Here is a 15,759-nt window from a genome sequence, read left to right as displayed (position 1 = left end):
TATCTATCAAAGGGTGCAGAGCCTGCAAACTTTCTCTCCTCCAGTCATTATCCTGCTTTGGCTCTACGTGGTGCTGTACAAACACATATTGAGAAAGCTTTTGCCCCAGACAATATGCTGAGTGACCAGAGACTTATGTAGAAAGGCAACAAATGAACAGGATTCACACTAGGGATGTCTCCTTGCAGGCTCTCAGGCTCCATGGAGGAGAACAAATCAAAGTCTCCTGCAATGCCAACTTGTTTGTTATCACAGTCCTATTTACACAGGCTGGCAACAGCTCCAAGGAACCACCCTTTCTGATACGCCTTACTATGTCTACTTTACATATTCCCTTTCCAAACACTTCCTAGTCATGGCGGTTTGCGACTAGGCTGTCAGGTTCACAATGTCAGCCCAAAACGCTCCTCAGCATTTGCATCAACTCTGTATCAGCATTGCTCTGGCTACATTATTATTCCAGCTTATCATAATGCCAAGTACTAAAACAAGCCTGGGATTCAGTGTACACATCCACCTAACAGACTACTCTATCTCATGGCCCATTCCCCAACTGATACTAGAGTCAACTGGGTAATTACAATAACAGTCTGGGTAAAAAGGTGAGCCAAATAGCAAAACTCCTAATTAACAAGTCCTCTCAGAGGCCTAATTAATCTTGCCTGGATTTCTGTAAACTTAGAGAACGTAACAACTGGCAACTTCTTTCCTATTTCTCATCTGTTTAGACCATATCTCTTGTTGCAAGGACTGTTTCACTCTGCTTCTAAACGCTGCCCGGCAGGCGGCAGTCCCCGTCCCTGGTGGCACTGCCCCACCAGCGCACGTACCGCTCCGAAACCGGTCCAGGCTCTGCAAGGACCGTGTCAAATGGAAAGAAATGATCTCTTCTGTTCCACCAAGCTTAGGATGAACTTCAGCAGCCTCTTCTTGGCACGCAATGGCTCAACAGAAGCTGCATTTCTCTGCATCCTTATTCTAGACAGGGCCTCTGTGTCCCTGATTGAAAGAAGGTCAAATAGCCCATATATATCTCTTCTTAATTTTTAATCACAATTTCACGCTGTTATTTCAGCTGCTGGAGGCAGTGTAGCACAAATCCCTCAGGAGTAATTCCTAGATACTCTTTTGTAGGCTGGCCTACTTTTTCTTCCTGTTCAGTTACAGGAATTGCTTATTGCAGTCCAGATGTGTGACAGTACTGGAAAAGCCTTCCTCCACCCAGACAAATAAATTATCCACTGCAGCATGCTAAAAAAAAAAAAAAAAATCACATTTTGATTCTTCTCCAGCTTCTAAAAATAGACAAGATAATCAAGATCTAATTTTTAGCTCTGTGAGCCCAGCTGAGTATGATGGTTTCATTTTCAACAGTTCCGCTGCCTCTGATAGAGGACAGTGCCACAGTCCCCCGTACAGCACCTCGCTGCGGTAGTCCCCCACAGTGGGAGGCAGGTCTCAGCGCTGCTGGGAAAACCTGGAGGGGGTTGAACGGGTACACCAGCGTCCACGTGGTTTTGTGGGGATTTTGGACATTGCAAGGGCTGGGTGTGAAATGCAAGAAGAAGGAAGTGGGAAAGGCGTCCTAGAGCTTTCATACCTAGGAAGAGTATTGGGCACTTTCATGAACTGCATGGGTCACTTCGGTGGCAACTTTTGAGGCTACTGAAATTATGTATTTGAAGCCTAAAATATTGTGGGCAGCTGCGCGACAGAAATGATTCCTGTAAGATTTCACCTATGGAGGATTTTTTTTTACATAAGTGGGAAAATTCCTAGCACTATGTGCAGCTCTTTTGTTTTGAAAAATGAGAGAAGCTGCATCCAAAAAAATACACTGCTCTCAGTTCGGTCGGGGAGGCTAGAAGGCAGAAAAGAAGCAGTCAAATCCTTTTTGTTTGCTTGTGCAATGAGGGATTTTGCTGGTTTTGTTTAGCTAGAACATCTCTTTGTGGTTGACTTTCTCTCTACAATTTCATAACAACCTGGAATCTTGGCTTTATCAACCAGCTTTTACAGGTCTACACAGAACTTTCTTCTGATGAAAAAAAAAAAAGTTAAAACTAGTTAAAGCAATGCTTTTTACTCAAAAAAAAGAATTCTTATATTTCAATTTCACAACCTTACCACTAAAAATATTCCAAGAAGAACATTCTGTGTCCCAAAATCTTCCATAAATGCAGCACAAATTTCCCCAAGCAGCAAGGAGAAAAGATATGAAGCAAAATAGGAAATAAAAAAAATAAAAACAAACAAAGAGCGAGCCAGTTTCAAGTTTATGAACTGGAGAACAAAGATATCCTCATCTTGTTACACAAGTGTCAAGAAACCCACTGAACACTATGTGCATTGCCTCTTATGTAGCTACTTTTATTACAGATATTTTGGTATTCCCCAAAGGCCATATATCAGAGTCAAGACTCGTTCACCACTCTCTGACCAAGCAGTTGTATTTCTTTACGGGAGTACAGTACACAGTGAGTGCTGTCATAATATTTCTTTTGCTTATGTTGTTAATAATGCTGTATTCAAGACACATCACAAATTAAAGTGGACAGATTTTCAGTAAAGCAAACACAAGGCAAAAAGGATTGAGCCACAAAGCTATACTTACCTGAAGGATTAAATCAATAGGGATGCGACTTCCTCGATAGAAAGAGACCAACTTTTAGCTTTCAGTCATTTCACAGCCTCTAGGCAAAGACTGATCCACAGCCTAAATTGGCTTATCCATGTAGAGACAGGGACAGGAGGAATATTTTGCCATGGCAACTGACAATTCCAGAAAAACCACCCCCAAAACTGTGCTCAGTCAGAAAATCAGCAGATTAAAAGCTTGAAGATAACGCCTCAGAAAGAAAAAATAGGGATGAGACAGAAAATGTCAATTAAACCAAAGAAACAGGTGACAGGCTTTCAGATGATAAAGCTTTTGAATACTATACAAAACCCTACTGGGCCACAGAACAGAAATACATAAAAAAAAAGAGTCATAGATAACAACAAATATAAGTGCACAAGATGACTTTCCCATAGATACCAGGAAGGACGCTACAGTTGGAACTTCATCTCCGTTGCCAAGTCGCAGCAAAGATGGCTGAACTGGGCAGTCACACTTCCACCTGTTTCAAACCACCCAGCCAAATATAGCCCTAAGATATAGTAAATTTTGACTCAGACAAGCCCCTGTGGGAAGTGAATAATCTTTGGTACCTCATTGACTTAAGCTTCTATTACAGGAGGCCAGTAGTTCACCTGCAAGAGCAGGTGCTTAAAACTTAAACCAGCTAACTAGCAGAATTTGTGCAAAACCACTGATGTACACAAATTCAGCCCAGCTTCCTGACCCGAAAAAGATGGCACTATCTGAATAAACACTATTGCACTGAGATACTCCATTCTGAGGGCTATGGAAACTCAAGCAACATCTCGTATCGGGTCACCCCCCAGCCCTGGACAGTCTCTTGCTGGTCTCAGACAGTGGGACTGCATTTGGAGGGAGCAAAGCCCATCTACCACGGTGTTGTGGCAAGAAATGGGTGGGAAAACATTTCTCCTGGCCTGGGAGCTCTTAGATTTCAAAATATTTTCTTGGCCCAGCTCAGGATGAGAAGGTCAAAACCTCGGATTCTTCTCAAAAGAAAATCCAAAACACATTTTGAGAAAGGGAACAAATATTTTTTGACTGGGCCAGAGTGTTTCACTTCTTTTGTACTATTTATGTGTGTTTTATACAACCACCGAGCAAAAAACAAGTCAGGGAAAAAGTAATTTCCCCTTTAAAAATGTCAGTGTGTGATGTTCCACCAAATCAAAAACCCAAACTGAATTTCAAACAAAAGAAAATAATCCTCAATCTCTTTTATGGCTGTTTTTGGAGGAGTCAGCATTTATTTAGTTGGAAGATGCCTACCTTGCCCTGAGTGCAAAACTGCTCATTCTCTGTACAGCAGCTCTTCAGGGCAGCATTTCATAATCATCGAGCAGCCAAAGAGGTAGATTGTTTTTATGCAGGTGTTTTGTACCAAGGACACTCATTTTTGCATGTATGCACAAACATAAAAAGTATAATTCAGAATATTGCCAGGTGAAAGCAGGCAATTTCCATGTAAATTAATCCCAAATGGGGGCACGCTGTGCTCTTCATTGCTCTTGGTAATTGTTCACTGGGGGTTTCTCGGCAGTTGTAGTTAATGTTGCTTTCTGATGCTTGGAAAAAAATAGGAAAAAATGAATTGCTGAGAGTGTTGTCCTTAGAGGTTACAATAAACTTCTCATCGGTGCAGACACTGTGTTGCCTGTGTATAATCCTGCCTAGTCCTACCTAAGAACATGGACTTTTTCCTCTCTGTAACTGTATGGCTGTGCTTTATCAAGCTTTTCATCTCTCCCTCTCCAGTGAGAGATTCAGGCAACAACCACCGCAGGAACAACCCAAGGTGTTGACCTAACTCCTGCCAGGGTCTGAGAATTCTTTCTACTGCTTTCAGCAGGGGCTGGGACCAATCCCTAGGTTGGGCCTCCCAGAAGGCCATCCCTGGAGATGTTGAGTGTACTCATTTCCCAGGGGATGCAGCAGAAGCTGAGGGGAAGGAGAATCTGACAGATATAGGAGCATCAAATATAAAACAGACTTCTAGATTAGACCAGAGAAACCAGGGAACCTTCTGCTTCCCTTGGCATACCCAAGAGAGAGTCTTGAGCCAGAGCATTCCCCACTTGAAGTACTGGGAGACATGCATGTCCCAGAACATGCATGGAATGAAGACGCAGGAATGAAGATGCAGCCTCCTCTCTCCCAGCTTCTTGAGGAAAGACGTTAGGATGATCTGCTCATAATCACAGCGCGGGTCCCACAGCAACAGCAGGACAGAAGAGCCCACCAGCAGCTTGGTAAGTGAAACAATTTGCAAACATGCACTGTGCTGATCGCTGTGTAGCATAAACACCCCAAGAGTCTCAAGCACAGGGAGGGAAGCCTTCACACGCGAGGCAGACACTGAGCATCTGCAGGGCTGAAAACACAATGGGAGCCAAGAATGACTGAGAGAGTGTGGGTGGTGGAGAAAACTGGAGGCTGATAAGAAACAGGGGCGGGGGGAAAAAAGCTTCAATTTGCTGTGTTTAATATTGCTTCTCCTTACCACACAGGCTGTTTTTCTCTCTTTGCTATTGGTTGGAAAGGTATTTCCGACTTAACAACATCTTAGCTGCTTTGCCTCTGCTAAGATACAAGTGTCTCTGCCAATGCTACCACAGAAGGCCGGAGGAAAGATGTATTTTGCAATAACAGTTAGGCAACACCTGGCTTTAATGTTAGGAAAAATCATATCAAGAAAACCCTCCTGACAAATGAGGTCAATCATTTTGCCCAAGAACACTGGCGACTCAATGATCAAGGTAGAGCCATTGCTTCAAAACACAGCACATATGAGATGAAAAATAAAAAAAATTCTGGTTACAGATTCTCCAAAGTTTCCCCACTAGATCTGACATCCTTCAAACTTTGCTTCAGCTTTCAGAAGGAAGAGTGAGCTCAGTACAGCAGGGGTGCACAGACCCAGAGCAGACTCTGTGGGAAGACATTTTGTTAGGGGCTCAGCACTGCCAAGTCTGCACCAAAGATAAAAATCCATCAACAGTCAAGCTCTTAAGGATGCGTGATACTATCTTTAGTAGAGGTCTGCATTAACTTGTGGTGCCAGGTTAGTACTATTCCTTGACTGTCATTGTCTTCGTGGTAGACACCATCCCAAACTGGGCAGAACAGGCTTCTGGGAAACTACGAAGTGATAGGGCAGATGTTTCTTGGGCTCAGGTAAGATTTGATGTCTTTGCTTGCTTCTCTCTACTGAAGTGACCCAGAGGGATTTGTTCACTAGCAAACTAGCATTGCTGCAACTGCTGGCATGCCTGCTGAAAGGAATGTCCTCAGTGGGAAAAAAAAAAGGGAGAACTTCATTTAACATGGGAACAACAAGAAGAAGAGAACTGCAAGTTTGAGTTCAATAAAATACTCAGTGCTTTCCTGGACTTTGCTTTTCAACAAATAGCAAGAGACAGCACAATCGGAGATAATAACTGCAATTCCAGGCTGACAAAGGAGACCTATGCAAATGGCTCTTCACCTTTCCTCAGTCCAGCTGTGTCTTCGACTGCTACGTTCTTCCACAGCCTAATGAAAAACCCATTTGGATCACAGTCTTTTTCCAGTGCAGAAAGGCCCCCTCTGTTCTGACACAGGTGTTAGCAGATGTCCTCAAGCAGCTAGTGGGGAAAAAACTTTTTTTCAGAAGCCAGTGGGGGGCTTCTAATTGCTATTGAAAATATTTTCAAAGCAGCAGATCAGCTAGTAGTCCCAGCTCCATCCCAGAGGCAAACACAATTTATTTGTCATGTTTCAACTATTTTTCTGCAGTTCATACAGTGTAATTAATCACTCGGCAGGCAGGCGAACACACACAGGACTGAAAAGGCAGCTCATTCGTTGACATGCAGCAATCATCCTGTACCTTGTTAAGCAGCAGCTTCACTCTCTTATTTACAGGTGAGAGCAGCAAAAAAAATGGAAAGTGGCAACTCAATACAGCAACAATTAATAAGAAACAAACAGCCTTGTTTAAAACAAGGACCCTGCTATTATTGTACCTTACAACAATGCTCTTCCACTGGGTTTGCGTGTATGGCATTTGGGCATTGATTTCAGACGAAAAGGCAATTACTCACATGTAAAAATACATAGCCTGTCCCTTCAGAAGCAGCTACTCAAATAGGTACCCTGCTACCTGGTGGTGAGACTCTTAAGATCTCTCATTCAAGCTCTTCTGTCATCTATCCGGGTGATCTAGATTCAGCCTCCCTTCAAATCTGAACAGCCAAAATACACCAGATGAAGAGCTGAAAAATCCAGCTCCTGTTGCTGATTCCCTTTTCCCCAAACTTAGGTGCCTAGACAGAAGAGCACCTAGACCCAGGTCCCTGCTTCTCAGGGCCTGCAACGCAAATCTTGGCCAGGGAGCTGCAGATGCAGCCAGCCTAATTCCCTCTGAGTCCTGTGGCTAGTGCTCCCAGCTGGCTAGGTGCCTGGGGAAGGCCCAGAGCCAGCCATTCAGAAATACTAGACACAGGCACTTTGCTTTGTTTGAGCTGGCTGAATCTGGGTCTGGGTTTTCACACACATACTTTAGCTGTGGACTTTCTGTTGGTTACCATCTCCAAAAGGCTACCCAAGGGCTCTGAAGTGCTACCAGATGCTTGCCACAAAGCAAATCGGCACACTGGATTAGGGAGACTTTTGCCTCCCTTCAAACTGGAGCCAAAACAAGAGTTGAGGCCATGGCAGCACACACTGTGAAAGGAATTCAGCATTGATAAATTGCCTTCTGGCAAATTCAGAGCATTTCTATTATCTCTCTAAAGGCTGTAAGAGACAGAAATTATACTAATAAACAGCACTTGACTGAAGCAGTGCCTGCAATGGAACACAATACAGACCTTAGCCAAATCAACAGACTCTGAATTCATACAATTCATACACAGAGGGGGCAGGTTTATTTGTAGGTCCTGGAGCTGAGAGGCTCTACAACTGCTAACTCATAACTGCAGCCCCATCCTCCTAAGTTTCTTTGGGCCAGCATTCTCTGTATGTGCTAACACACTCCTTGCAGCCTAATTCAATGCTGGTGGAAGTCAGTGGGAGATTTCCCACTGATCTGAGAGTCCTGTAGTAACCAAGTGCTGCTCTTTGCTTTCTGTATATCAGACCTTAACAGAGCTGAGCTCAAAGGAAGAGCTCTCCATTCACCCAAAATATCACTGACACTGCCTCTCATTATAGACCATTAGAAACCTTCCATGGAATGGTCTTTGCACTTTAAATTGCATATATAATAGGATTTTTTTTTCTCCTTTTTGGACAACGTTTTTAGACATTAAAAGCTTGTCAGCTTTTGTTCTTGTTTACACTGAAGGAAAAAAAAAAAGTAAAAGCAGACCATTTAAAAAATGTCAAAAATGAAATGCCCCAAGCTCCTGGTATCAGGGGATTTTATGTATCAATTTAAATTAATTGCATCCAGTTGGTTGCAATTAAAGGCTGGAGGCTTATCAGTTTCTTCCTCCCCATTTGACTCAACATACATAAACAGCTGGATCAGTTCAGCACCTTACTGTGGCTCCTGCCACTTCATCGCACTTCTTGGCACTACCATCACCTCTTCAGGTTTCTACCTTTGGGCTTCGGAAAGCTACAATACAGGGAGTGGGCACTTGGGAGGGGAAGCAAAAGTAAAAGCAGTGGACAGGGGAAATAACATGTGACAAGGATAAATCTAGTCCCTCTCTTCCTCTCAAATCATATTGTGAATACAGAGACAGCATAACAATGAACCAGCTCAGTACCTGCCTTTGTGTAAGCACAACCCCTTGGGTGGAATGAAGGAGATGCATTCCCTTTTAAAGTATCTGTATGTGCCATCACAGCAGATGTATCCTTCTGCTGCCTGAGAATTTGACTGCACCTGAGATTTAGACAGACATGCAAGGGGTATACTGGGATGAAAATCAGATGAGACAGGCAACTACCATTTGTGCCATTGGGAGCTGCCCATAAACTTGACTACATCACTAGGAATTCATACTCAATAACATCTGGGAGATGCAAGGAGAGCTCGTATGTTTTCAGTACATACTTCTTTGGGAACAGGGAACAAATGTCATCAATGGTGATAACCTCAAATCCACCTGGGCCTCAGTTCTGCTCTGTTTCACCAGATTTAAGACTCCAACTTTCTGCCATAGCAGAGGATCCTTAAAGCAAGTGTAGAACCTGTTCACAGCCTTTTTCCAGTCTTTAACTGACATCTAGCGAACAGTTTCTAAACTGCACCTGAAAGACCTGGAGATTGTAGATGAAATAATCCCCTCTGGAGGGCAGCTGTGCAGAGGAGCTGTGGGATAAGCATGGGGCTTACAACAATGTGCACTGTTTCCTGTCCTCTCCCTACCATGATAGCTCATCTGCCCTGTGGGCAGGTGGGAAAGAACCTGGTTCTGCTCAGAGGCTGAACAAATACTGCACTGGCCCAATTAAGGTGGGCAAACACAGCTGCTGGACTCTACGGCAATGGTGCCACCCACTGCAGGGACCATACAGGGTGGCTGGTGGACACCAGAAGCCTACCCAGGAGCGATCAGCAAGGTTTCCACCACAGTGCTGCCAGATCAACTCCTTCTGAACAGGAAGGGTCGCACTCTGCTCCCTTCTCTCCCAGAGGCACAAAGCTAGAACTGAAATGGGAAACTCATTGGCCGCTATCAGGGTTAGCAACTGCAACTCCCACCCTCAGACTCTCCTGGCAGATAGGTGGCAGGAGTGGTGCAGTTTGCAGCCATCTCACAGTTTGTCTTCAAGCACTCTCCACAGCACATCTCTGGGTGACAGCAGATGGGAAATCCCTGAGGAATAAAGAACCAATGATCATGCCACCTGCCTTCAAAGCGTGTCAGAACCGGCCTGCAATGTCTGCATAGCAATACGGGAACATCTAGTGTTTGCAGAGAGCCTGCCTTCCATTTTATAGCCTCTATCATCTATTGCAAAACAGGGAGTTTGGTTTAGGTTATCTATTAAGGTATACCAGCAACAGCATGGCAGGTATCTATGTCATCAGTTACAAAAATACAGGGTTTTAGAAACAAGCAGAGTGATGGTGGTGTCAGCCTGCCACAGCCCAGGTACTGAAACCAGCCTGTCATTTTCATCAAGCAAAAAGAGCCAATAAGCCCAGACGACTCTTCCCTGTTAAGAAAGTTTATGACCAAATTCTGCCCTCCTGTTTGCAGTCACGGAGGGCTCCTTCCGTCTTGTGACAGACATCTTCTGCACTGCGGTGAAGGAAATGTCTCCATGCTTTCTGTATGAACAGTGGAAACCATTTTGTACAACACCGTGAAGTGTTGTAACACCGGCATGCTTAACACATGTCTTTCCTCAATACATGAGTATTGTTCTCACACTTCATCACCTGGGAAGGTAAAATGCTTTCCCTTCTGATTTCAGGGTCACTTGTAGTCTCACAACACCGTTGACATGCAATCCTTATCCGAATGTACAATGCTAACTGTACCTTTAATCTTAAGAATTTACACGGGTGGAGGTGATTAAAACCAAAGTAAAATGAAGGAGAGACAAATAGATGCTTAAAGGAAACTTAACATTGTCCTTCTTGTTACACTGTGCAGACACTGTCAAATCAAGAATACAGATGCAGACCTTTAACGGTTTGAAAATATGCTATACCCACCAGCCAAAATACTATCAAGGTTACCAAAGGTGTATTGTTTCTGCTTCCCAACAGCTGTTGAGTCCCTATTTATTATCCGCAGAAGGTCTCTGAGGACTTGTTCACCTACAAAGTTTGACTGATTTAATTAGATACAAATCAGTGTTTTCCACTTGTGTGGTGCCAGCGAGCTTGTATGTGACGTCTCCGTTCACAGCCAAGTGAATACTGAGGCTTGTAAGAACAACGCTATCCAAATCCTAAATACTCTCACACCAGCCAACAGCTACCCTGTGTTAAATGCAGCTTAAACCAGCGTGGAAGACTGGCTACCAGTCATGAATCTAGGAAGGTGGAGTCAACAGGCCAAGTAAAACAATGGCATTTACAATGACCCAACTACACATCACTCCAGAGGCTTCCTCAGCCCACTAACATGAGACAGAATTAGTGCTTCTCTTACCTGGTAATAGTAATCAACATACTGTGGCTCGTAGTGTCGAGGCTCAGAGTCTTCAGGAGACAGGACATCTTTTAGTAATTCTTCACAGCCTGGCAAACAGAAACGAGAGCAAATGGTCAGGCTGGGAGTTTATCTTCCCACAGATTGCACAGACAATAGAGGAAGAAACACAGGTTTGTAGCTAATCTGTACGCACAAAGCCTTGAAAGCTAGCTTTGGAATATGTTTAAATAGCTGTAACAAAGCTCTGCCTTCAGACTTCTGCACAGCACGTATTCAGCATGTGGCACTTAAATAAGTGCAATTACACTAATGCTGACTCTCAGCACGGGTGCACTACACTACAATGAAACCAAAAGCTGAACATTGCTTGGCTTGGTAAACTATCCTGTGGGATAGAAACCCACCCCTGACCAACCCAAAACCGTGAAGTCAAATACTGGATTTGCAGGCTTGGCATAAGCCAGTGTCTATTTCACATTAGTGTCAGTGGAGCTGCTTCTGATTTTCTTTGGTCTAAGTGACAAAGGGGCAATACCTAAATGTCACAAATTCCCCTTAAAAAAGAACAGGTCTGTCACAGAGCATACAGTGTTTGACAAGCAGGTATCTATGCACTGCAACCGGAGATTTTCAGCTTCTGTGTTTGCTTTTGTTAACAACCATTAACAGCTGGAAAAATCAATGTCTGTGTTTCCCTCAGTCCTTCTCTCATCTGAAAACCTGAGACAAATATAGAAGCACTGAAATCACCAAATGCCTCATTCCCCATTAATTACCAATGACCACACTTGGCATGTTGATCTGCAGCAGGCAGTAATAGCAGGCCAGGTTATTTTAGAATAACCAGCTTACAGCCTTGGGCCTAAATTGTGCAAAACCTTCTCAGCATGTGTTGTACACTATGCTACTTGGAAGCTGTGATTATCCAGCAGTATTTCTCTCTTCTGTCCCATCACTAATGCAATACATTCGCTGTGACATTACCTACTGATACCCACTCATGAGGCAGATGAGCCAGAGGAAACAGAGTAATGTAAGAAAGCGTGAACTGCACAGGTTTATACTGTTCACAGATCTTCTCTCTTGTTTTTAAAGTAAAGGAATAATGTCTGTAGGGGTGAAGATACCTTGTGGTTATGGAGGTGAGTCCCTTACAAAGGAAATAAGTACTTAAAAGAACAGAAAAGGTGACCAGATGGAGGAAGCCTAATATGGGAGATCAAGATGTTGTTCCTGCCTCCCCCACACAGGCACATATCAGAGGCAGCACATGGTGGATGAAGCAACCATTAAGATCTCAGGAGTGACACACAGACAACAGGCAGCAGGACTTTTCTCCCTCTTCCAGCTTCTGCAGCAAAGTGAGATTCTCAAGTGGCATAGAAGGGAGAATAAATTAAGTTATTAATTGCACACTTCTGTGCATTTTTCACTTTGCTGGAGAAGTTAGTGGGCAAGACTGGTGTGTTAGGGTCACTTCCCCAAGGCAAGCTCATCTGGGAATAACAGTCAAAAAAAATAGTTTACTGGCTGATAGAGGCAAGATGTTAAACTTTTTTGCCAAGAGAGGGCATCTTTCTACATAACTTGCCCTGCCTGTTTTTCTCACATTTCCCACCCAGCCATGATCCTTTTCTTTCTCTTGGTTTTATCATTATGTGTGTTGGCCTGTGCTTGCCTGAGGTTATTCTCTAGTCCTTTTACAGAGGAGAATTCAATTTACTGTTTGTACCTTTTGACGTTAATAACCAAAGCTTATTACTCATCAAACTGCCTCGTGCCAGCACCCACTGTGAGAGTCTTTACATGTATGAACCGCTTACTTTGCTAAAAGGTCTCTGCATGATATGGAGCACCTAATCATTAAAGCGAGTTATCTCCAGCAAAAAAGAAAATAAATGCCAAGTGCTACCACAGTAATGGGCGTAGATTAGTGTAATGAAAAAGATGTGTTTACACAGTTCTAAAAATTCCCAACAACAGTATCTTCAGCCATAATTTGAAGTCTTATTTTCCTAATTCAGTTGCTTCTAGCTAAAGACCTCTAAGCAGTCAATCTTCATTTAAGCCTGTTAGGTGAGAAGTTATCACCTCCCCCAACTTTTTTCTTTGGTGGGGAAAAGTCACGAAGGCTGTGGGTTTTCAAAGATGCAAGAAGGATTTAACTGCCCAAAACAAGCCGAGTCAGAAACGTTTCTGCCTTGCCTCCGTTCAAAATGCCAGCCAGACTGGTCTGTTAGAGCTAGAGTCACAAATAGCTCCCAGATCTCCAGGGTCTCAAATCTAGAGTTTAGCTGCAAGGTCTTCTGTGTCTCCTCTTTGCTGTTCTTACCTAAGATTATTCCTGATCACATTCTTTCATTGTCCTTGTCCATTAAGGCAGATACCATGATAGCACTTGGCCATTTACATTCAAGCCTATAATTTATTCAGTAAAAACAGTGGGGAGAAAAGCATTGCCTCCTTTGTACCTAACTTACTTGGGGCAGCCCTCACCACTTCTTTATGAGAGCCACCTGGCACAGGCTTTTATGTCCTGATCCAGAACCACAGAAGCTGATCAAGCATTTGACCCATTTCCAGAACATCACCAGGCATTTAATCCAATTTGTTTACCTAGCTGCATAGCTTAAAATGGCAAACAAAGCCAAATCTTGCTTTTATTGAAGTCATAGGCCAAGTTTCCATTAGCACTGACAGACTCAGGATGTAGGTTCATCACCTTCTGCAAAGGTGACTTTTTGGTGGGAAGATGTTTGAGTGTGCAGCAACTAGTGTCCCCTGTGGGAGACGTTTGCTTAGCATGCAAGCTGGCATGACAGCTTGGATCTCTTCATCCTGCTGGGAAGATTTGCATGTTATTATACTCCATAAAAAAGGGAAGAAGAGAAGGAAATGCTGAGATGCCATTTTCCTCTGAGATTACTAAAACACATCATTGCTACCTTGCAGACATCTGATCCTGTTCCAACATCCATCAAATCAATGGAAAGATGCCCAGTGGCTTCAAGAAACTTAAGATTGTGTCACTGGTTTTATTTCTGTTAAGAACTGTGTTTAAAGAATAAATTACCTGTTGCTCCTTTTCCCTGTGAAGACACGAATCAGAATCTCTTAACTCTGGAGGACTGCGGTGCTGGTCTTTTCTTTGGGCCACCCCTTATCACCAGGAAGGTGGGTTTTGGCACACTGTCAGGAAATGCATCAGCTTGCTTTCTTGGTGTTTTTCTGCAACAGTGCTAATATATCTCACCTTTTGCTCCCCTTATCTAAATGATAATTTGAATTTTCCAAGTACTCCAAGAGGTTTACACAAGGAGCATAACAGAAAGAGGGGACACTGCAGTGTCTCAAATACTGTCTTCTTATTATCAGAATATATTTTGGCTTGCAGCCTGGGAAATGCCAGTGAGCTAAATTAGCGTGTCACAATCCAGACAGAAATCAATGAAAAATCAAGGTTTACTCTTGCAAATCTCAGTATGGAAACATTAAGGCACTGAACAACAATTTTTACAGGGAGCAGTCGTCTGGCATACATGGTGCTCTCTGCTACCAGTACCACTCTTGAGAAGAAACACGCTTGCCTAGGCTTGCAGAACTGCCATGATGGATATTTCAAGCTGTGCAGCAGTATGCACCCAAGGCTAGAATCTGTCCATAAATAACCCATTGCAAATAAGCAAAGGAATGCTTCCTGGCTACTTTAAGGACCTCCTGCACTAAGATGTCCCATTATTGCTATAACATCATTTTCCAGGAAATGGTAAAACTGAAAGCCACTTACATGGCTGATTAGAGATATTTCATTTGGATGCCTACTTGCATCGTAAGATATTAATGTGCTCAATGTTCTCTCTCCCTTGCTATGGTTGGGAAAATTTCCTCATCTACAGTTTTGGGCAGCACTTGGCAAGGAGGCTTAACTGCACTGCAATTGTAGTGAGGCAGTGGATAGAGGCAAAGAGCTAACCCAGGAATAGTTTCAAGTCCTTGTGTACTTACTGCTGCAGGTCTGTAAAAGGATGGAGGAACACTCTGCTAAAGGGCTGTGCATTATATAAATCACTGTGCAGGGTGACACAGGTCAGGAACAATCTTGTATCTGGAGAAAGAACTTAACTATCAGATCACAAAATGAGAGTGGCTAGAAGCTGCTGAATTTTCTTCTCTGGCTAAAGACACCTGATGAGCCTGCTCAGAGGCAGCTTCTCTGTGTCATTCAGAAGGCTGTTTGACACATACACGTGTAACAGTTCTTGTTTAATAAAGCACTGAGTCACTCTCTAGTCTGGTCTGTCAAAATTATCTCAAGTTAAATACTGTTTATCCTAATATTAAAATGCATAAGGAAACACAGTTCACTTGGCCAGAACTGGGTTAGGGCGTAGCATATGAGCTTGGAATTATTTGCACTTTGCAGGGCAAAGTGAAGTAAAATGGCAAGTGACCTGTCCCTGGTCAGAAGTCGTCTGCTGCAGAACAAGAATTCTAAGTAGCACCAAAACCACTAGGCCATTTATTCTTTCTTTTTGTGAAAATAGCCACCTAAGACTTTTTCCTTTCTTGAAAATACCTGGCTAAGACTTGTAAATTCTCAAAACAGTGCTGGCTGTCCAGAAGCAGGATGGGACCATCTTTAGTCCTAAGCAAAAATGATGAAAGTGCTTTCTAAGTCACTGAAGGGGAAGACATGAAACATTAACTTTTTCAGTTCACTCAGGATGCCAGACATGATTTCTCTTACGAGATAATTTTACAAATTTACCTTCAGTTTCATTTTAAATAAATTTGTTTTCACACCCTAGCAAACAGTCAATTTGCAAACAGACATTCTGGCCACAAATAAACACAGTTGCGGCAAAATTATTTCCTGCAAATGCTCCAAGAAGGAGATTTAACCCATGCTGCATCAGGCAATTTTCACAGGCAATTAAGCAATTTTAATACTATAGGAAATCAAATCTGGTTACCTAATTGAATGTAGTTGGTTCCTGGCATTTTTCCTAA

At 43.1% G+C, this 15,759-nt stretch overlaps 1 protein-coding gene across 1 annotated transcript in view; it reads right to left on the bottom strand.

The window, feature by feature from the left end:
• The window catches only part of RAB11FIP4 (RAB11 family interacting protein 4), a 125,514-nt gene that overhangs the window by 60,760 nt on the left and 48,995 nt on the right, over positions 1-15,759 (bottom strand). The window contains exon 3 of the mRNA XM_075719846.1: positions 10,747-10,835. Within this exon, the coding sequence (XP_075575961.1) occupies positions 10,747-10,835 (89 nt within the window). The remainder of the gene's footprint in view (positions 1-10,746; positions 10,836-15,759) is intronic.

The sequence above is a fragment of the Pelecanus crispus genome, chromosome 12 (assembly GCF_030463565.1).
Source record: "Pelecanus crispus isolate bPelCri1 chromosome 12, bPelCri1.pri, whole genome shotgun sequence".
In the NCBI taxonomy this organism is placed as follows: Eukaryota; Metazoa; Chordata; class Aves; order Pelecaniformes; family Pelecanidae; genus Pelecanus; species Pelecanus crispus.
This window is presented reverse-complemented; position numbering and strand designations above follow the sequence as displayed.